Source organism: Melospiza melodia, chromosome Z, assembly GCF_035770615.1.
Source record: "Melospiza melodia melodia isolate bMelMel2 chromosome Z, bMelMel2.pri, whole genome shotgun sequence".
Classification (NCBI taxonomy): Eukaryota; Metazoa; Chordata; class Aves; order Passeriformes; family Passerellidae; genus Melospiza; species Melospiza melodia.
In genome coordinates this window covers 36705593-36720862 of record NC_086226.1, presented here as the reverse complement: position 1 = coordinate 36720862, position 15270 = coordinate 36705593, and the positions used below count along the sequence as shown (strand labels likewise).

Genomic DNA, 15270 nt, shown 5'->3' with positions numbered 1-15270 from the left:
TGTGGGGCAGGGAACTGCCAGAGCTGCAGCTCCTACACAGCCCTGGGCAGCCCACCCTCCTAGGCTGGCCCTGGGACACCCAGGACAGGCCATTCCTCTGTCCTTGGGAGGCTATGGAGGAGCTGGTGCTGCCCTGGCTGTGCCTTTGCTTCCCACTGCAGCTGGCAGCCGGGACAGGGCAATGCCAGGAGCATTCCCACGCCTCCGCAGCGTGGCAGGCTGTTTCAGGGTGCCAGTGACCTGGGCCTGGTTGGCTTTCATGAAATCAGCAGGCAAAGGCAGGTCAAACACGCTCAGTGAATTTCCCTGGTATCCACAGAGCTGACTTCTCCATGTAATAGATGGATTTATTTTCACATAATACTGAAAAGCCTTTGTAGACATTGTGAAGACTTAGCATATCAGGCATGATCTTTGTCTAGTCTGAGCCAAACATTCCTGCTGTCTCCTCACTGCAGTGTGTAACTGGATTAATATCCAGTTAATTTGGCCACATTCCTTCTAGAAACATTTTCCAGACATGCTCTTTTTTACTTCCTCTCTGTAAGGTTTACTTAAGACTTCTCTTAGAGTAAGTTTTGTTATAAGACTCATGACATTCACAATTTAAAACTACCTTGTGGGGATCCTTTTTTAAGGATTAATAATTAATCCAGAAGAGTAAACAATCCTCATATGTGCTAAATTTGATAAGAAAGTACTGCAGATGAGACACTTCACATTAACACAAGAGAGAGTCAAGGCATTCTTTTAAAAAACACGCTCCCCAAAACCCCAGGGCTATGCATTGCAAGCCTGTGCTGAGGCTTCCTAGGGTTTTGGCTGCTGCACTTTAAATAATTCAAAATTCTCTTTGGGTTATTTTGTGGGTTGTGTTAGTTTGGGTGGGGGGGATGGATTATCCAATGGCATGTTTTCCTATTTATATTCACAGTACATAACTCTTTTAAATTCACTGTGTATTTCACAGATTACAGAAAAGAAAGCTACACCTGGGAAAGCTGAGGAATGAGAGAGGTCTCTATGACTATTTGCCACAACAGAAGTCCTCAATTTCAGCTTCAATGCGGTCCCTTCCCTCCAGAATTCAACTTCTCTGAACTGAATTCTCTTTTCTACTTGGATATAACAAGGTATGGAAGGAGCATCCTCACTTTTGCTTATCACAATCACGGACCCCCTGTCAGAGACAGAGGTTTCTGGAGCACACCACAGCAGCATCTTCCTGCCTTCACAGGGAAACCAGAACCTTCAGACAGTTGGTGAATTTTTCTGCTGGCAGAGATCGATTCACTTGGGCAATATCTCAGCTTCTCCTCTAAGGACAATCATTTACAGTTTTCAATATTGTGCCCTTAAAACTGGAGAAAGACATGTTTGGCCCTTGGAAGTGGCTGGCTTTTTTTATAGCAAAAGATATTTTCCTGTTAAGTTAGACATTAAATACCTCATGACTCCTGACTCCCACAAATGCCTCCTCACACCCATCCTTTCAGGACAGGTTTTTCTTCTCAGCAGCACCCTGTAATTAAATGTGAACTTAAAAGTACCAGGCAAACATCAGTGAAAAAGACACTTTTACCCTGGTGAGGGCAACAGATAATGGAGTTTAACAGATGTGAGGTGCAGTTTTGTGCAATCACATTACCAGGAGAGTTTGTGAGACAGGCCACTGATGCAGTTTTCTATTGTTTTCTCAAGGTGCCAGATCAGCTGGGAGTATGACGGTGCCTTTCCCAGCAACAGGCAGCTGAAGACAGTAATTCTGACCAGAAACCTGCTCATGTTTCTGTCTGCCACAGCATTTGCTGGCCCATATTCCCTGGGGCATCTTTACACAGACAGGAATAACAAGTATATTCTTTATTCCAATGACAAATGTTGGCAATCTTAGGTATCTACATCTTGGGCAGCAACCACACCTCCTCACTGCAGCTTCCTCCCAACTTTCCCACACGACACCTCAAACACTCCACTTTCACATTAACAACACACAAGCAATCTCAGCAGAAGGTGTCCAAGCTCTGCAGAAGAACAGACACATAGCTCTCATCCTTAAAGCCAAAGACATTCCCTACACTGAACCTGGATCTTCTCAGTCACATTTCTACAGTTTGGACTTAGTGAGCTGTGCTGACATCCCTGGGGCCCTGGTGGGGATCCAGGACTCCACAGCTCAGAGCTTTTGGCTGGGAACATTTTATGGTGTGGAAAAGGAGCCCTACATAAGCCCAGATATTTCACAAGGCCTCTGTAGTGTCTCTGTCAAGGGTCTCTATCTGCAGTTATGGCACCTCAGAAATCTAAATGCTGACACATTTCAGAGCTTAACCAGGCTCCAAAAGCTGGACCTAACCCAACCCCACATCCATGCACTGCCATCAGTGGTATGAGCTTGCTGGAGGAGATGGTTTTCAGTGCAAGCTGCTTTGAGCAGCCCTGCACACCAGCTCTGCTGCCTTCCCCTCCCTCACCCACCTCCACATCCAGGGAAACTCACAGGTTCTGCAGCCAGGCTCTGGCTATTTGGAGAAACTGGCAAAGCTTCAACATCTAGGTTTAAGCCAGAGTCACTTTGAAAGTTCAGATGCTCTAGCGAAGCGGTGAGAGCTTTGAGCAGACTTTGTTACCAGAATCTGAGCCACAACATACACCTCCATCTCCAGGAATGCTCATTTAGGACAGTGCTAGCCTAGAGCTGCTGGACTTACCCTTCACTCCTCTCTATGTCAACACCTTACAGAGCCCTTTCCAAAATCTCCATCTCCAGCAAGTGCTAGAGATGATCTTTCCTCATCCCACATTAATACCAGCATTCAGCATGTCTTTCAAGGTTTGAAAAACCTCATGTTCTTGGACCTTAGTCAAAATAACTTTGATTTGGGGATCATGCCAAAGGACAAACTGTTCCAACTACTATCCAATTTAGAGGTGCTAATCCTGTAATGCATCCTGTGAACTAACATCAGTAGATAACCAAGTATTTCACAACCTCAGGAAGTTACAGCATGTAGATCTGAATTACAACAAGTTTACTGCATTCAGCACAGATGCATTTTCAAATCCCAAGAGCATCAATCTCAGCTGTGTCCATAACAGGACGCACACTGTATCAAATGTCCAGTTAGTGCCCCTAGATGGCCACTTGATAATCAATTTAAGCTATGACCTTCTGGACTGCTCCTGGTCTAAGATTGATTTAATCACTTAGTACAAGCAATATCTGAATAAAATTGAAGACCCTGAAAGAACAAGGTGCTCTGAACTTAAATTTCTAGCTGGGTTCAGCTGGCCATCATCTGACTCTCCTGTGGGAAGGACACATCAGGAATCATTGCAGTTGTTTGTCCTGTAGTGCCATCTTCATTTGGGGTGTTCACTGTTTCAAGCAAAACTACTAGCAACTCTAAGTCTAGGATGGGGACACAGAAAATATCTACAGTAACTGTATTAAGCTGAACAATACCTCACTGGTTTTACTTGTGACATGTATTTTCTTGACTTTTTTAATATCCTCTCTACCTGTGCTAAAACTTTTAGAAAAATGATGAAAAAATTAAAATAAATAAATTATGACCTGAATCTTGACATTTAATAACTTGTCTTATAGAGAAGTCCCTGTTGAACTCAATGGTACACCTGTTGTACCAATACTGTGGCTAATGCACTTGGAAAATTTAACAGCCAAAATACTAACTTCCCTCTCTTTAAAAAAGAAAACCTCACCACCATCACCACTCCCAAAAAGAGGGAAAAAAACCCCAAGCAAATATCCTAACCAAGACACTCAAACAAAAAAGCCCAACCAAAATCCCCAACCAGATTCCACCCTCTATCAAATACCCTTGAAAATCAATGTTTTGTAAGAGCTGGCAGTAGTGTAGCCCACTCTGCAAAAAACCACAAAAAACTAAAAAACAACCACTACCTGTGAAGAACAGACAGATTTATGGTTATACAAGACATGCTTGCGGGACTGGCAGAAACAGCATTTATCACCTCTGTGAGTTTTTAAAAAATATTTCTTTAAAATACTTTTGATCCTTAGAGAATTCCTGGTAATTGAAATTCTGTCTATCCATCTTTCAGCCTGAGGCAGGCCCTGCTCCTGTGCTCCAGGAGTAGGTAACGACAGAATGATCTTTCACCGTAAAACTGTAGATTTGTGGGTCTAATCTGTGGGTCCAATGCTCTGCTTGCTTGCAGACAGGTATGAGCCTTTGCCAGCCTGGAGTGGACTGCTCCTTTCAGCTGCAGCCCAGGTGAGAAAACCAGAGGCTGCAAAGGGAGCAGAGCACTGGACAACCTCATCCCACAGGCACTCCTGGTGTCAGCAGCTACTTTGTGCTGCTCCTGGCGTGCATCCCTGGGTGAATTCAGAGACCATGGTCCCTGCTATTGATATGCAACAACTAGGCAGGAATAAAGACTTATTTATATAAAGCCAAATTGCTTTCTCTGCCGTCACATGTGAATAAACCCAGAGTAAGGCAGAGTATGTGCATTCGACCAGGATCTAATGGGAGCTTGCCAGGTCTACTCAACTGCCCTGTACCACCATAAAGTCATTTATGCTTACTTAGTACTTCTGTAACAGGCTTACCTTGATGGGCAGACAGAACTTTGCTGGTGGTACGACCCTCCTGTCTCCTGGAGCATGCACCACGGGGAGCTGGCCCAGTACCACTCCTGCTGCGTCAGGCTGGAGCTGCTCTCGGAGATGTGGAAGGCCAACTCTTTCCCAACACGCAGTTCCCATGCAGGACTCCACATTCAGCTTCAGCTGCTGTCCAAAGGCATTTCCTCAACATTTTCCTCTCTAACATGCTGATGAGCTAAAATTTTAAAGGTTCCTGCTGGACTAGAAAGTTTTTGCTCATTTCTGATGATACTGCTGACAAGATCCCAGATTGATCTTCTCCAGTAAGAAATACCTCTCATTCGAAAAGCCTCTTCTACTACCTGTTAGCACATCAGATTCGTGCAATATGCATTTTTGCAGCTTTTAGATGCCTTTGCACCACATCCATCACTGCCCTAGCCCTCAGTTTCTCCTCCTCCTGCCTTCACAGCTGCGTGCTGCCCGAGGGCACACGGGGACAGAGAGGCGTTTGCTGCTCTTCTCCAGCTGCCTACAAACACTCCTGGATTTAGCATACTAAAATGTTGCCTCTGTACTGCTGGTCCCTGTTCACGGGGCTGCTGAAGACTCCTCCTGATGCAATGGGCAGGGGCTGTGGTCCAGCTGCCCAACATGAAGTTGCACGGGCTGCCTGCCCCTCTGCAAGGGCTCAGCTCCAGGACAGAGCTGTCCCTGAGCACACCCTGCTGCCCCAGCCGAGCACACCTTGGGAGCAAGGCAGGGACATCCCTGAACTCAGCCCAAGGTTCAAGGTGCATTTTCCTCTCACTCTGCAAATCCAATTGGTTAAATGAGCAACCTCCAAAATCTTAAAAATCCAGCATGACTGCCAGAGTGTGTTCCACTGAAGAAAGACTTGTTTCTCTCTTGGAATGGTGGGTTCAGGAAGGTGTTAGACAAATACTGGCATTAAAAGGGAGCATAACACACTCCAAGGGCACAAAAAAAAAAAAAATTGCAGAAGCATCAGGTAAAAACTGTGGGAGATCCACCTAAAGCAATGACTGGAGGGAAAACTGCATGTTGTGCTGGAAGGTATTCTGAAATGCCCTTCTGTTTGGGGAGCCCACCACAGGATTTAACCACCACCAGTTTCTGAAATGCTGTCCCGTGTCACGGTGTAGACTCAGGTGTGCACTTACTGTTAAAACTGAGATGTTTGAGAAGGCAAAACGTGTTTCCTGTGCCATATATATTTGCACAGAGTATAAAGGCTTTCTTGCAATCTATCCCTTGCCCCCCACACAACTTATTTTAGATCACCATATATTCAGGTATTCTAATTTTGCTCTTTTCTTTACAGCATGCTTTACTCTGCTCTATTTGCCTGAAAAAATGTGATTCGTAAGTCACTGTGCAAACAATGCTGAACAGTATATGCTGTATATTTCAGAACACACAAACCCTAAATACAGGGACTGACTATTGTGAAGGAAGATTTATCTCTGGATGTAATACACTAAAATGTCCTAGATTACATATTAAGACTGTAAAATTCAAAGATTTCATCTTCTGGGATTACTTAGTAAGGATATACATGGAAAGAGGCAATAGATTTTTTTCTTATAGAATTGTGTACCTAGTCAAGCTCTGATGTGATGCACTCCTCTAGCTTTCAGTCATGCCTTTTATCTCTTGTTTTTTCCAAATATGGATATGAAGCCAGCACAGAGAGAACAAGAGGAATGTTTGAGGTGATGGTGCCGAACAAAATTCAGCTTGTCACCACCCTAGCTCCTGGACTACACATCCCTCAAAGTCACAGTACAACTCAATACCACAACACAGAATTTATCACTATTTGCAAAGAGAAGGAACTCGAGCATATCTTCAATATTTCACAGACTGGTAAGCACTTAGCTTTATTTCATCAGGACAAATCAGAACTCAGAGCCAAGTTCTTCTTTCCTTAACTGAGCTTAAGCAAGGTCCCGCAGTAAGATGCAAGTCAATTTTTGAAGGGACATTTTACTCTGAACAAGATGGCTGAGTGGGCCAATTTCTACATATGTTAATTTCAAAATACTCTGATGTCAATGGAACGTCTTTTAAGAACTCTCTCTCTCATTCACTGGTCTTGTCTGTACCTGGAAAAAGAACAGGTGAGGTTCCTTCCCAAACAATCTATACTATACTTCCCATGTCAAACAAATTAGGATTTGGAGTTCTTTTCCTCCAGCAGCAGAAGACATTTTTCCCTAGCAAATCCCTTGGACATACTCTTTTCTTCAAATATACATTTCTTAGGGCTTGATATGCACAACTACACCGTTACTGTCTTCTTACTCTGCAGTCTTCTCAGTTCCTCCTGATGCTCCCAAATTTTCCCTTTTGAACTATAACCTTTAGCATCGCTTCCTGACCGTGGTGGTCAGAACTTTAAGGTCCCTTCCAGCCGAAACCATTCTGTGATTCCTACACTCAGTTCATTCAAATGCATCCTTGGCAGGTACCTGGGAGATTGATCTGGTCAGTTCTAATCAACACTATACTACAGATACAGTCAATGGACAGAAAAACTGTTGCTAACTCAAGGCAGGCAGTGGGACATACATCCATCCACACACCCTCGAGTATCTTCCTGTCCTGAGATCTTTTCCTTCTGATCTGCCCTCTCAGTTGTGATCCAAATCAAGCTGGATGTCTCTGTGAAGTCTTGCAGGCTGTGCAAGACTACAATAAGGGGCCTAAGGGTGTTCAGCAAACCGAGAGTTCAGTGCTGAAGGAGGGAGCTCTTGTTCCCCTTCAGACCATGGAAGCATTCCCATCCCAACTAAGATGAAAAAGTGAAGATGACAGGCCATGCCAGCTATAACAGTGATAACCCATCTCTCCCAGCTTCTCCCTTAACACAAACTCCACACACCACCCCTTTCCTCTGGCCGGCAACACTCTGGGGGCTCACTCTGGGCATGCAGGTTTCTATGCCTCTCCTGACAGAGACAACTGTGCTGTCCACAGCCATGGAATAGCACAGCTGGCAGAGGCATGAGACAGTCAACACTCAACTCTTCTCATTTGCCTTCCCTCAGCTGCTGGATCCTGCTCTTCTCTCCTCAACCCATCACCCCCCGTCAGCACAACGGATTTTCAAGACCATCTGCCTTCATGTGGGCTGCAGCAAACTGGAAAAGCTGGGGGTGAACTGCAGCTTCCCCTCACCTGTATGTTTCAAATGAGAGAGAAAAGCAGCAAAAGTGATGCTGTAATACTGCCGCACTTAGTGCCGTACAGAGGAAAAATAAAGAGAAAACAATGCAATAATAGTATGTGAACACTGTAAATTCCCAGCTGCAGGGCAGCTCTACAGAGTCAGGAGTAGCAGAAAAGTAAAGAGGTGTATACTTTAATATGTGCTGCTCCTACAGTAATAAATGATTACATGAGTTTTGCAGAAGCCAGCAGTCAGGCTACGTCATGCACCCCCACACCACACTTCCTATCCAAGAGCGGAGCAGAGCATCCAGACGTGGCCTGAGATGAGATGCTCAGCCATGCACACCTCCTCTGTCCCCAGACCAAACTGCATTTCCTCATGCAAAACCCTCCACTAGCACATGCCTTAAAGGGTGCAGCATTTTTTTTGAGCTGGCCCCAAAAAACACTTAAACTGCCAGCCTCTGAGTACAGCAGAGATGTGTCTTACATTACAACAGTGAAAGCAGATCCAGACAAAATGCTAACACAACAATTTCATGCTGAATTTTTATTTCAATGTTATGCAACTGCATAAGTATAAATAACTGTGTTCAATATATAACAATTATGACATCCATAAGGAGTTTGTCAGAGAAAATAAGACTGCAAACACTTTATTGCACAGACCCTAACGATTTTTTTAAACTTTTAAATTTTTTTGTAAGCTGAGAAATCTACTGCAGGAAGTCTACAAAAGAACACATCAGATCTATAATCACATTAAGACTGACCAAGAAGAACACAGGCAGGAGGATCTCTAACAGCTCACTTATAAGGTAAACATCAACAAACAGTTACTACATAAACACAAGCTTATGCACTGTTACACTTCCAAAATGCAAAGAACTTATTTGTCAGAAGTGATAATACAAAATATTCATAAAGGTACACAGTAAACAAAAGCTAGATGGGTTTTAAAAGAAACAAGAGGATAGCTGAAAAAATGCAGAGACTGTAAACTAGGAAGTATCTCCCAGACAGAAATGTTATTCTGAAGTGCATTAGCATTCACTTGTATTAACTGCCAAAGCACAGATGAACTGTAAATGTCAAGACCATTTTATTTTTAAGACTTCTCAAAGATTATTATCCACTGTTTACTAGCTCCTTTCTGAATGCATAAAGGCAGTATTAATGCTCTAGTGCCACATGTAAAATCAGGAGTTGTTTGTGATACTGGATTTTCCTTACAGGTTTGCTGTAATCCAACTCAACAAATCAGTATAATAAAGTTTTCAGCAGAGGGAAATGAATTCTGCACACTGTCTGTTGTCACAAAACTCTCCAAGTCAAGATTACACTGTGCTTTTACAAAAATTTTTCTAGCTTTTGAGACAGAAAGACAAACCATAAGCACTGGTGAAAAATGTAGGGGCCTAGCTCTGCTGTGGCTACAGAAAATAGAAATAAGCAAAACAACCATTCTATTGATCCCCAATTATTAAACCCATGCGCCTGCAAGGGTATTTCATAGTGCTTCTGTACATGTTTCAAATTTTACCTTTCATCCCTCAAAACAAGCTGAATAGTCCACACAAAAATGATCAAAGTCTACACGTTCCACTGTATACAAAATTTAAATAAGGCTTAGCAAAAGTAAAAAGACAGTAACATTCTAGCACCAAATAGCTCCAATAAGTTCCTTTGTTAGAAAATGCTTCTTTTATAATTACAGTATTGAACTTTTTTTTTTGCATACAAATAAAAAGATTATGTTATGAAATGTATGGAGCTACTCAATGCATTTCAAAATGAATATGAAACCCAGGATTACTTGCTAAAAACAGCAAGTTAGGTCTACAACATAAGGCCCCAGCTATGTATGAAAATGTGTCAGATAGCCTAATCTTTTCTGAGGATATGATACTGAAGTGTATTTTTCCTTTTTACTTTACTTGTCATAAAATAGAAAACAGCTACCAGCTGTATGACACTAATTAAACAGACCTATATGCCATAATACGTATTCTCTAAATGTATTAAGAACAGGGATGAACATACTAGTACTACCAGTCATGTGCTTATACTTGAGCCTCACACTGAGCCTGAATTTAAAAAAGCTCAAGGAACTCGAGAGGATTGCAGCAAAAAACTAAGCACATGGCACGTGCTTCAGAATTTCAGCCTAGTCTGAGGTGAAAGTCGCACAATACACTTCCAACAGACAAGGCAAGAACCATCATTTCACCAGAGAACACAACTCTTGCTGGGATGCCCTGATAATTAAGTGGTCTTCCCATAGTTTTAAGGACACCTACTCTACTCAGACTTTGTACATCAGGGAGATGCAGTTACTTCTTGTGTTAGATCTGGTGAAGCAGTCAGCCAAGTACAGTACTATCAAAATCAGATTATTCAAAATACATGTAAAAACTCACAATAGATCACCGTATTATTCTGTACTAGTTTTTTTTAGCCTCTATCTAGGATTTTTAGTCAGTAAAAATGTGGCCTTCTTTTTTCCCAGTCAGACCAATGCTTGTGCATGTCCATGCCAGCTCTTGAATTTTAGTAATTTGGTTTCATATTCGAGTATGGCAAATACGTGGCAAAGCAACTATCTTAAAAAGGGAAAGAGTAAACAACGCAACCAGCAGCAAAGTATATATGCTACATTCAAACCCCAAACACATTGCTAAGTATTTACAGAAGTATTTTCAACAGTCCTAGGCTGTAAAGGTATTTTTGTACAAATACTATGTGGTAACAGTTTTACCGGTTACAATTGGAAAGGCATTTTGAAAAAAAGTCCTCTCTTTACATATCCCCTTGTATTGTTTCTTCAGTGACATGAAAGCTTTGCCGCACAAAGACACGACACAGTGCTGGTTTAAAGGCAGTACAACATTTTGAAATTGTTTCAGCTAGTGTTGAATACACACTTGCCAGGTCTTAGAGTTAACAGGTTTTTTTGTGAGCACTGCTCCGGGAAACTTCCTTTCCTCGACGCTGCCGAGCTGAGTCTTTGTCATCTGAAAGTGCGTTAGGGCGGTCAGCTGTGGCTGCTGACCTAGGTAAATCTTTACCGACATTCTGTTTTCTTGAAGCAGACTGCTGAGTCAGAACAGTATCTTTTCCCTTTACATCCACAGTGTTAACGAAAAGAGGCTTTTCTTGATTTCCAGGTTTCCCCCCAAGGTTTGAAGGAGGGTGGTGGGCTTCTGCTACAATAGCGGCACTGTGCAAGGCCATCAGTGAAACACTCTTAGTCATTTCTGCCTTGCTGCTCCCTGTGGAAGAGGTGCTTTTCTTACTTAGTTCCTTGCAAGTTGCAGGAAGCTCTGATGAGCCTGGCTTAACCTTTGCTGAAGATGCCTCACTTTTGGCTGAAACAGATGAAACAGATACTTCCTGTCTACATTCAGAGAAATTGGATGAACAAGTCAGTGGCTTTCCCAGTGTTGCAGCTGTACGACAAGAACTTTGCCCACTGGCAGCCGGCAGATGTTTTATTGCAGTCTGCTTGTTTGCATCCTCTGGCTGTTTCTGATTAACTTGTCCCTTCCCTTTTATATCTTGAGAGATTTTGCTACTTGTGGTTGCCTTTTCTGCTCCTTTCCCTCTGACATCACAGGTTGTGAGACAAAGGGTAGGCTCCACTTTCCCACTGTCAAGCTGAACGTAAAGTGCATCAGTGCATATTTTTCCTTCAGGTCTTTTGTCTGCAGTGATCATCTCATTACCAGGATTTCTCTCCGCCTCTTTGTTCAGTGAGACACAGCCTTTCACAGTGGAAAACTTTGGAGTGGTCATTTGTTTTTCACTGAAACGAAGTTGCTTTTGATCAGCAGATTCCCCCAAGCCTGCTGCTTCTTGCCTCTGCATCTGCTTAGAACTCTCTGGGCCTGCTGGAAGTGGGCCCACAGCAGAGGATTTGGGTTTGGTGTCAGGGGTTGTGCTGCTCACTTGGAGGGTGGTGACATGGTCCAAACCCACAAGCCTTTCAGCCTGCACATGTTCAATGTTCATTCTTTTTGAAGAGCCTGGAGCAGGAGAAAGGTGATCTAGGACACCTTTACTGGCATGCTTTCCATCCTTCCGGGAGCTGGCAGACAACTGAGGAACAATTTCTTTTTCTTTTACGGCTGGAGAACATGGTTTTTGTGACATCTGTTTATCCAAAGACTTAGACTTGGAGGAACTTGTATCAGAGGCTGGCCTGGGTTTATTGCTGCTGCTTTCCACACAGGTGGCAGCAGGCTTCAAGTGCTCTTGAATGCCTCCATGAACTTCTGTGGTGCTGTGTCTGCTTACTGCCTCTTTCACAGCAGGGGAGCCTGAAGGGTTAAGTTGCTGCCGAGGAACTTGGCTGGACTGCTCTCTCTCACTACTATGGAGCCTTATATCGGTGAGTGATTTCTGATCTTTCTTTCCCATGTCTTTAGCACTGTCCTTCTGCACAGAAGAAACTGGTGCAGACTTCTCGATTTTATGATCACAATCTCTTGAGGGTTGCACAGGCCATTTGGATGGAAGAGAGTCACTCTTTGTCTCCGTGACAATTTTCTTAGACTCAGCTTTCTGCTTGGTTACTTCCCTTTCCACAGAACTTTTAGAAACATTGCTGTCATCTTTGCCTAGCTGTTTCAGTGATTCTCTGCCATCCTTAGGTTGTGCCTTGGGGCCAGCTGGCTGTGTTTTTCCTTGCATCTCAGGTGGAATGGCAAAATCAGCACAATTTTTTTCACTGCTCTTGGAGCAGGTTGTTATCAGGACGTCAGAGACAGAAACCTTCATAGATGACTCCCTGATTACTTCTACTTTTGCAGGGATAGGCTCACAACCTCTCTGGGATACTGGTTGTTTGACAGGCAACTCTTTCTGTGTTTGCTTCTCTTTTCCTACAGCCTTTTCAGTAGTGCTTTGGCCAGCAGAAGGTTTGGAATATGTTTGAGTAGTTTTAAAACTCTGACTTTGAGTAACACAAGACTTTACCTCCACTGAATAGTCCTTTTGTTTTGAAGGGGAGGTATCTTTCTTCTGAACAGCTTCAACAACAGAAATACTGCCTTTAGTGGCTGGACTAGAAACCTTTTTCTCTGTCACTACTTCTGTAGCCACAGAGATAAGTGGTGGATTTGGACAACTCTTGCCTGCTTGTAGGACCTGAGGCTCTGCAATGTTGACTTTGCCAGATTTTGGGTAACTTAACAACTGCTCTTTCTGAGACACCATTTCTGCCTTCCCACCACTCCCTTGTGGCACTGGGGGTTTAGGAGATCCCCCACCACTGTTGGTGCTCTGTCCTTCTGGCAGCACACACAAAGGCAGCTCAGTCTTTGAAGCCTGTGGCCCAGAAAGTAACGCAATGTCTAGCGTGCCTTCTATTGGCTTCAGACAGGAAACAGACCTCCCATCAAGCTTATATTCTGAAGGACTTTTTCTGACAGGAGCTTCAGAAGAAATAAGGGCTGATTTTTCCACACTCATGTCTGCTCGGCCACTCAAGGTCTTGAGAGGAACAAAAGAAACTGAGTTCATCTGAGTAGCATGTCCACTGCCAATAAATGCTCTACCATCTGCAACTGCAGTGGAGTCCTGCTGTACGTTTACAGGTCTGCCTGTACTAAGTTGAAGGCATTCATGAACATTAGATGTCATCTTAGGTTTTAGCCCTGGACAGACACTGTCATCTTTTTCTTCAATAGACATTTTCTTTCTGAGATAATCAATATTTGCAAGTTTACCATCTAATCTTTCAAATTTGACAAATTCTTTTGTTGGTACAATTTTATCTGTGTTTTCTCCCTTTCCACTAAGTATCTTGTCAGAGGACTGAGGTAGCACATCTTGCAGGGTACATGAAGGGGAAATTCTTTTGAAGTCATAAGAAATATGACTGAGTTCATTAGGGGGAGGCCCATGAGACAACATGTGTCCATCTAAAGCAACACCATCATTTGATCTCAAGTTTGCATTCTTTTGAAGGGTGTCTTTGAGTATGCCACCAGCTGACTGGGTCTCTACAGTAACAACTTTAGGTTCAAATTGGTTTGATCTTTCTAATACCTTCTGGAATGCTTTTCTGTCTCTTTCTTCCAGTCTCAAGGTATTGGGAATTTCTGGTTCACTGCTAGGTTCATGTATAGCAGCATTTGCTTTTTCAGCAAAATCTTGCTTTTTCATAACTACCTTGACCTTCAGCTTCTCTCTGTCTAGCTCATCAATGGATTCCTGTCTACCCAATTTTCGGGACATGGGTCGTTTCAAGCAGCCCTGCTCTGCAGGCCTGACTCGTGTGAGCGATGGCACATCACAAACATTCTCCTCCAAGCTCTGCAGAGTTACATCTCTTTGAGACATCTCTCTATTCACTTCTTCCTGGGTCACTTCCAGACTGTGTTTTCGTGAACATAAGTGTTTTTTATCACTGCCATAAGAGGGTGCAAGTTTCTCTTCAGACTGAACTCTCTTTAACAGTGGAGATCTTGGTGGCTCTGCACTCTTTGGCCTGACAATATGCCTCACAATAGTTGGAGGTGAGTGCATTTTGCTAGGAAAAGACTGAGCTATTTTTGTATTTCCAATCGAATGTCCCAGCAATGGTGATGGAGATCGCTGAGGAGATGTTGGCTGGGGTGTTGGAGAAGGTGTCCGTGCGAGAGGAGAAAGGGGAATGCTGCCGGCTGATTTGCGCCTTCCTGATCTGTATCTTTGCCCACCAAGCTTTGGACCCAAGCCATGAAGCGTGCTGGGTCTTATGTGCCCTGAACCAGCTGGAGAATTGGGAGCACTGGAACTAGGGGAGCTACTCTGAGAAGAGTTAGTACCTACAAAAAGAACAAAAAACCAAGCAAACAAACATAAGATTAGCAAGACTTTTTCTATCTTGTCTAAATGTTCAGTGAGAAGTAGAACAAAAGCCCTATGCTGTCTCCCACTACAGTGTTCCAAAATCTGGAAGGTTTTAAGTGGAAAAGGTTTTAGGCTGCAAAACCTGCATCATTCCACTTACATATGCTGTTTCTCCCTTTCTCTCTCTTCCATCATCCCCTTTAAGTTATCTCTTGCTTTTACTTAAATAATGCTTTCCGACACTTCAAAGCAAGGATCAAGGCTTTCCAGATAATTTACCTTTGCCAAGGGATTGTACAATAGCAGTCAATTCCAGTACACACTACAATTGTGACAGAAGTTAAAGAAGAAAAAAGGGGCATGCCTTTAGGAGTTAGAGAGATGCATATTTTAGCACTCAGCTAATCTTTTCAGCAATAAATCTGCATTCATGAGTGCCATCCTAGTTCCATTATGTTGCAACTTTTATCTCACTTTCATTCTTTTATCTCTCAGGCAAAATTCTCTCTTTTGCTGCAAATATGGACTTTTTATTATTCAACTTTCAGCCACTGGACTGAACTTTAAACTAGAACAAACTTAAGAGACAACTGCTTTTTAGGTGCTTCTGTATCATAAAAACACCTTTTGTTTTG

The 15270-nt window shown here is 43.1% G+C and overlaps 2 protein-coding genes across 8 annotated transcripts in view; one reads left to right on the top strand and one right to left on the bottom strand.

Annotated features, from left to right (window-relative positions):
* Nucleotides 1–1030: 1030 nt before the first annotated feature.
* Nucleotides 1031–3459, top strand: CD180 (CD180 molecule; the record flags this gene model as incomplete). Its single annotated transcript, XM_063181370.1, is given in 13 exon segments — nt 1031–1088; nt 1091–1133; nt 1702–1833; nt 1835–1880; nt 1882–1969; nt 1972–2379; nt 2382–2441; nt 2444–2581; nt 2584–2676; nt 2679–2782; nt 2785–2946; nt 2948–3281; nt 3284–3459. Coding segments are annotated over 13 exon segments (1842 nt in total), but the record flags the coding sequence as incomplete, so codon positions are not given.
* Nucleotides 3460–8333: 4874 nt separating this feature from the next.
* MAST4 (microtubule associated serine/threonine kinase family member 4) overlaps nt 8334–15270 on the bottom strand; it is a 276434-nt gene continuing 269497 nt past the window's right edge. For all 7 annotated transcript variants that reach the window (XM_063180836.1, XM_063180838.1, XM_063180842.1 and 4 more), the window contains one exon: nt 8334–14610. In XM_063180836.1, coding sequence (XP_063036906.1) covers nt 10739–14610 — 3872 coding nt within the window. In that variant the 3' untranslated portion in view covers nt 8334–10738. The remainder of the gene's footprint in view (nt 14611–15270) is intronic.